General features: G+C 36.4%; 1 protein-coding gene across 1 annotated transcript in view; it reads right to left on the bottom strand.

Annotated features, from left to right (window-relative positions):
* The window catches only part of tbx15 (T-box transcription factor 15), a 24,692-nt gene extending 20,625 nt beyond the window's left edge, over window positions 1-4,067 (bottom strand). The window contains 1 exon segment of the mRNA XM_016460876.1: window positions 3,571-4,067. Coding sequence (XP_016316362.1) covers window positions 3,571-3,772 — 202 coding nt within the window. The 5' untranslated portion in view covers window positions 3,773-4,067.
* Between the last annotated feature and the right edge of the window lie 3,872 nt (window positions 4,068-7,939).

Here is a 7,939-nt window from a genome sequence, read left to right on the forward strand (position 1 = left end):
TTAAAGGTTCTTTATGGAACCATTTAGACAAAAAGGTTCTTCTATGGCATCGTGAAGCACCTTTATTTTTGAGAGTGTACTGTGGTTTAATTATCTACAGATTTTATTATTCAGGTGTCTACAGAACCTACAAAGGTTATTGAAATGAGCCGGGTTGCTTTGGCGGTGTATGTCATGCAAATGATGCTGTGCAACCATAAGCTGCAGAGACTGGCCACACAGCAAAATCCCCAGAGTTAAATCAGCTTTTCTCAGAGTATATATTGTCCCAATCTACAGAGTGTTAAAGTAACACTGAAGCTGAGTTAAAGTTAATGGGATAATTAAGCAATGAATGAATTGATGAGTGAGCATTATCTACAGAACCTACAAAGGTTATTGAAATGTGCCGGGTTGCTTTGGCGGTGTATGTCATGCAAATGATGCTGTGCAACCATAAACTGCAGAGACTGGCCACACAGCAAAATCCCCAGAGTTAAATCAGCTTTTCTCAGAGTATATATTGTCCCAATCTACAGAGTGTTAAAGTAACACTGAAGCTGAGTTAAAGTTAATGGGATAATTAAGCAATGAATGAATTGATGAGTGAGCATTATTAAAGAAACCCCACTGTTAACAATGTTGAAGATGAACAACTACTTCTCAGGCTTTTAGACATGAAAACATATCACATAATCCTCAACAGTGGTAACTCTGCTTCAGTGTTACTTTAACACTGCCCTGGCCAAACCACCAGCACCCCGAGCACAGAACCCTCTGAGGCCCTAGAGCCCGAGTCAGACTTTTCATCAACCTCGTGAGAGATTCAATCAGCGTAATTACAGTAATGAAGCCCATCGGCTCTTTCACGCGATCTCTCAGGCATGTCCTCATCTCCATCCAAACCCGTCAGTCAATGTGCTGTCGTTTCTGAGCTGCTGTCATTGAGCCATTCCACAAGTCTATACCCTCTGCCAGAGTTACTACTTACGACATAACACAACAAACTGCAGACTGACTACCAGCGTCAGCTGAACACTACAAACTATAACGGATCATTTCAAAATAAGAGAGTGACAAATATAAAAACGTCACCTTTAACATGGACAATGCTGACTAATCAGCCAACTGTCCTGGAGTTCATTTAGGTTACTTCGAACAAACGTGTTCTGTAATTTATGACTGCATAGTGAATGCGTAAAAATGGAATCTGTGTCATTCTTGTCTCTGAGTTCACACAATGACGCAAATACAAACACATCATTTGTAGGTTATTATAGCCTACTAATAATAGCAGATTAATTTCTTCTGCCCGTTGATACTGCAGCACGCTACTTTCACATCAACAAATTCATTTCGCCGTATAGAGCTTGAATTAGTCGTGAATTACCTAATTTTTTCTTGGGACAGAGGCGAACTAAGCATGAAATTGCAGCGTAACCCAATCCACCAGGAACAGAACCACCTGTTTCCGCTGGACTTCATTCAGTCTCATGTAAGAGGGAGGCAATAAAAATAAAGATTAAGGCTCCTTTTAAATGTACACATCTGTCGTCTTTCATTTTGACTCTGTCTCTCTGGGAATTATGCGAGCGAGGGGTAAAATATGATGGTTTAAATGACACCGAATAAGGAACGTCATTTAGAAAACTACAAAACGCTAACCTAACATGAGGGCAGACTTTAGGAGTAGGCCTATTCACTAAATATTTATTGAAGAATTTGAAGGCGTCATTAAGTACCTTCAAATTAAGTACCGTCATTAAGTACCTGCTTCGCTAAAACGCCGACGTGAGACTTTGAAATGCATTTAAAAATAAATAAATAAATAAAAAAGTTTATAGGCTAGTTAAATACTTTTCTCTGTAATTTAATCAAGATGGGACCTACGTAGAACTCTAGATACTGTTGTTCAAAGACGTAGAAATGTTTCAATTTGTGCTCACCCAAAGGGAAGCAGAAACTGACTCAAATACAGAATCAAGTCATCCGTGTCTGAGGATATCAACCTCTGACAGAAGAGAAGTTTATCTGTATACATGCGCGTGGGACAAGATAACAAGATTCACTTCATTTATTTAGATTCATTTAAATTATTGTGCCGCTTAATTAAATGACACCATCTAATGTGGTCCTTTTTTCGGGTCCTGTAGCAAAAAAGATGTTCTATTCTACTCTATAGGCTATATGGACTCTCTGTTTGGCCAAATAAGAACATGAGCATTGCGCAGTTAAGTTAAAATGCTTTGTTAAGTAATTCAAATATTTTATTTAAAATGTATCGATGACCTGGACTTACCATCCAACCTGTAAGTGTCATTATATTACAGAATAGCTACCTAAAGGTCTACGTTTATTAGGCCTACTTATAAGTTAACGCAAAATTTGGGATTTCCGTATAATTTGCACCAATGGTTTACAGTTCGACGTGAAAAAATGAAGTTTAATTATTTCTGCTGTTACTGTTGGTTTAGTACGAATACAATCCGTTATATGTGCACATGGAGGCCTACTGTGACCTGTTGGCCCAAAATGTGCAATCTCGAAATCAAATCAAATATTGTTCATTATTAAAGTAACCTACTAAAAGTTGTCTGACAGTTGTCCTTTTTTTTAAAATTAAATTAAATTTTTTGTTATAAAGATAGGCCTACTCACCTGTCTCAATTTTCGTCCTTCTCTGAAAAATGCTGCTCTTTGGTTTCAGAAACGCCGAAATAACTTCTGTCTATCTGTGCTCACCATTATTTTTAAAATGAGGCGAATAGTCATATTTTAAATCCAACGTCAATAGAGGGCTATATCAGAATATGTACAGAATGATCAGTCAGCAGCCTGTTGTGTGGGACTTAATGGTCTGCCTAATGGCAAATGCTTCTGAAGCGAGACTAATGAAGTGATGACTAACGTTGCAACAGTTGAACTACAGCGATGAAACCAAGAAACACACACACACTCACATGTGCGTGAGCGCCTGCAAGCGTGAACTCACACGAGCGTTTATCGTTTTAGGCGACCTGGAGACGGGCATAACAGGCACAAACTGACATCTACAGGGAATAGTTTCAAACTGAGCGTTCATATTTCCAAATAATTTGAATAAAGGCATATACTCTTCTTTTGACCTATAAAACACAAGAGCAAGATTTGACAGTATCGATTACCCTAAATTTAACCCACCACTAAATTTTAATTTAAATGTTCTATTGTAGAATGCAATTTTGTACTTTAGAACAATGAAATCTGTGGTATTCCAACACTATTTGTCTGTCATGAATTATTATACTTGAATTTCTTTTGGATTTGTCTAAAAAAAATAGGACTTTAAATTTAAATTTCACTGACATAACATCATATAGCTTTAACTAGTTTGTGCAAAGTAATTTAACAATAAAAAAAACTGTTGTTCAATATTATTTAAAATAATGCTTTACTGAATTAAAGTGACAATTGGGCTCACTGCATAGGCCTATAGCCTAATTGAAACATTTTATTCCAGGGCAAAACGTTAGTCTGCTAATGCGTCAAATGTTATACGGGATGTTAACTGAGTGCATGGCAATTCAGTTTGCCATGTAACCACGCACTAACCCGGATCGATATCCAGACAATTAGCAGGATCCTCGCCGTCTTCCAATTGTCCGTTGCTCGCGAGGCTCTCCATAGACAGCTCCAGTTCCTTTTCTTCCCAGCCCCGGAGCTTCCGCTTCTTGTTTGTCCCGATCAGGGCTTCTACCGAAAAGGCGTGCGCTCGTGAACTCAGAGCAGCAGCGGATCGTCTCCTGTCACTCATCTCTCCCACTGCAAATCCAACGGAGAATAAATAGAACTCCGTCCAGGCGGCAGGCGCAGGAATGCCGCACGCGCAAAATGTTTATAACGGGTGGATTTAGGTCTCCGGTGACGACGGTAATCCAAACCCAAGTCTAATTTATGCCCTTTAAAGGCTTAAAAATAAAAGAACCCATTACCAACGAAGAGACTTTGGCTCAATACCGTGTCCGAGAAGATAGTTTGTTAATATATCTCGATGTTTTGAGTCTCCGTCCAACTTCTCCACGTCTCTTTTTCTGTCGTTGAGTCCTCTCTGATTGATATTCACTTCTGCTTCACTTCGAAGCGTTAGGGGCAACCCTCTCAGTGTTTGTCAAGTCCAGCACGACCAATGGGAAACGCAGGAAGGGAAAGAGCCAAAATATGTCGTCCAATGGAAGAAGAGGGAAATAACAAACATGGTGGAGAAACTCTATGCTGGAATTTGGAGATGGCCATCTTACAGTGAATTAACCTCATTCGATTTAACAAGCAGATAAAGTTGCTATCTGTTCTGAAAACATTTGGTTCTGTTCCTTTGGCGAAAAAAGCTTTTAGTTCGGATCATTAGCAATATAAATTTTTTGTCATTCGTCCCGGTGGGTCATTGTAAAATTAAGCAACCTATTTGACCTTTAAAATTGCTGCGTAACAATTTGCACGCATAAAATTTCTATTTTTCTTTTTTTTTTCGTAAATTACATGACTGGTTAAACTTGATTGCGTTTTCCGTTTTGACGAAAGCCTATATTGGTTAATATTAAACTTGATAAATACCACAAGAAATCTACACCTGGTCTAAGACTTTATAGGTGCTTTTCATAAGCTTTCCTTTAAAGATTTCTTGTACTCCACAAAACTGAATCCGTTTTTATGAATACAGATTGCCTCTGCATAATAAAATATCATCACCCTGTGTTAAGCACCAATAGCCTACTTTCACTGTTAAACAAATGTTAAATTTAACTGTAATCAATTATTGAAAACAAGTGAGTGCATGTGTAGGCTTTCTATGTAATTTGCAGAGACGGAATACTGTGGTAATTAAGCTTCATATAAAAGTGTCAAGAGCATATTAACACGAGTTCTGTTGGCTCCCGGAATCTGTTGTTGGTTCAAATTGGAATGAAATAGGAAAACTGAAGTTTTATCTTCGTGTAATATAACAAAAAGCAATAGGATAAATGGCACGTTAACGTGAGAATCTTTATAAAAACAAATGGCTAGGGCATTAAATCAATGCTAATAGTTTCATGCTTTTTAATCAAGATTGTTACCAAACAATTAGGCCTAACAGCATATTACTATATTGATATTAAATATTAGGCTACTAAAATTGGTAAGTGCTCAAACAATGACTATGCTAAATTTATTCATATTTAGCTTATTTATAATGTTTTGCTTGCTGTGTAGAACAAAATAACGAACAATAATTAAAGTTTCATTGCCGGCAAATAGCAAAATAATAAAACACAATAAAATAACAACAAAATAGTAATAAACTGTAAAGCCGATTGAATAAAAGCACATTCAGCATTAGAAACAAGTCAATAAATATTTAATATAACGTAAATAATTATTTAAAAATAAGATTTCAAAGTAAGACACGAAAAACGACTAGCCTATAGAGAAATTATAGAGCAATTTAGAAGAAATTTACTATAAATGTACTATAAAGAAACTTACAAAAAGACTTTCAATGTTTAGGCTTTGATTCCTTGCCGCGAGTGGTTGATGTAGCCTAATAAAATGCAGAAAGTAGAGCCTCCCTCTATTAAAGTATATAAACCCTGTTTGAAGCTTTTCCTAGTAATACATTTAGAGATTTATCTTTTATTACTTTAATTACACTTTATTATTTTAATTTAATTAATTTATTTTATTTATCAAATACGTCGTTGAAGCGTAGCTACCACATATGTACCCACATATCATTTACTAATGAGCTGATTTACTCTATACTTAAGTTTAACCCGTTTTCTCTGTGAAATCCTGATTTCACTTCGAAACGGTATTCAAAACCTTTTTAATTGTTTAGTTTTCAATGATAACAATTATATTTCCTTAGAGAGTGATTTTAATAGGATCGGTAGTTGGTAAGTTCTTACCGTGCGTTATTCTGAAAACTGAATATTTTCCTTTTCCATAACTTATTTAGGCTATTTAATTGTTTACTGATTTATTAGTGAAGATGCTCTTAATTAGCCTAAATAAAGTGTGGATAAAATAGTTTGGCTACACGCAGTCCTGTTTTGAATGCCTCACCAAAAAAAAAATAATAATAATAATAATAAATAAACATTGTTTTTAGGCTAATTATAAATGGACAGACTGAAGGTCTCAAGGAAGATCGTCTATTCGCGGTAAGTCTCATTAGACGGACTCTGCTTTACTCTCGCTGGAATTAACGTTTCCCAAACACACGGTATCCTTTTCCCAAGGACATGTTAATTAAGTCGGTTTGACAGCAGTTCCATTGCTTCGTCGCTGCATGTAGAATATTTTGATGATTATTAACGCTTAATTAGAGAAAAAAGGCTGACCACTGCCCTCAGAAAAAGAGCTCAAGGGCTTACAACATTCACATCACACGAGCCTGTATCCTTTTCCCAAGGACATGTTAATTAAGTCGGTTTGACAGCAGTTCCATTGCTTCGTCGCTGCATGTAGAATATTTTGATGACGCTTAATTAGAGAAAAAAGGCTGACCACTGCCCTCAGAAAAAGAGCTCAAGGGCTTACAACATTCACATCACACGAGCCATTACCCAACTAACTCAACACACACTTGACCGCGCATCGCTTGGTATCATGAGCGCTGAATTCGATTGGCACACTGTCCATGGGCTGTTATGATAAACCCTACTAAATTTCGGACATGTTTTGTTATCATTTTGCTCATTATTTTTCTCCCGTAATCGAATATTGGCAAGTAAGCATGTTTGCGCAGTTGCTATTAGCTTATTTCTATTTTGCAGCACATATGGAGTCTATACCAACGGTACAAACCTGGCACAAACCTCATCTGCTAAAAATAGCGCATTTGAACAAGGCGAAAATGAATGACACATCAAAGCGAAGAGTAACGTGAAATACTGTCAAATAACAAGTGACTGATCCTCGCCATTCCGTCAGCATATATTACAGAGAGCGAAAAAAAACTGCTCTAAACAAACGACTCATTTTGCTGGACTGATCACTAATTGCCCCGTGGAACGAGTAAACTTCCCACCTAATCCTCCCATATATCCTTCAATTCAGAACACAGCTTGGAGAATAATGCATGTTTGTGTAGCACATGACGCTGGAAACCTTTTCAATTGCAGTTTAAAGAATCAGAGAAAATGCGGGTAGAGTTAATGATGTTTTCTCATTATACGATTTATGATGACTTCTTTTAGAATTATTTCAGAGCAAAGAAGTTTATAAAGCTTAAGTCATAAAGCAGGAAATTTTATTTTTTTAGTGAATATATGAAAGACGTCAGACGAAGGCTTTGAAATTCTTTCCAATTGAAAATTACATGCATAACTAATTATTTTAAATATATAACAACAAATCAATTCTGGCCTGTGTATCTTTTATATTTTAGTTATGTAGGCTTTTTTTTTTTCGTTCATGAATTTTCCCTAATACACTCCTTTAAAAGGTAGACAGGAGCATATTAAGTGTATTTATATGTTGCATTCCTTTTTTGTTGTTTTCAGGGATAAATGGGTATAAAGTCTTGTGTAACATAATAATTAGTGCATCAACTCTGAATTCTGGTAATGCATGGAATTTAGTTGCCCTGCCTTATAATTTTACTTTGCCTAATGGACAGACTATCTTGCCACCTCCTCACAGATACTTTCTTACAAGGGAAAAAACAGCGCAATACAATTAAAACATTATCCTTACACAAGCACAAATTGCTCCATTACTCCATTCGTGCATAGTGCATGTGTGAGATGCCTACTATGTCAAATAGCGGCCTTGAACAGACATGGAGTTGGCTAGACTTGCAGTTTCTCCTGCACAGCATGTGTTTGTTGAGGCACGTGTGAGACTGAAAAGGATTTTGAACTAATGTTATTAATATGACAATAAATAAAAAGAAAATTATTTATTTGCTTAAATAAAAATTGACAAAAAAAACAGATGAAAC

This window comes from Sinocyclocheilus anshuiensis, unplaced genomic scaffold, assembly GCF_001515605.1.
Source record: "Sinocyclocheilus anshuiensis isolate Anshui unplaced genomic scaffold, SAMN03320099.WGS_v1.1 scaffold136, whole genome shotgun sequence".
NCBI lineage: Eukaryota > Metazoa > Chordata > Actinopteri > Cypriniformes > Cyprinidae > Sinocyclocheilus > Sinocyclocheilus anshuiensis.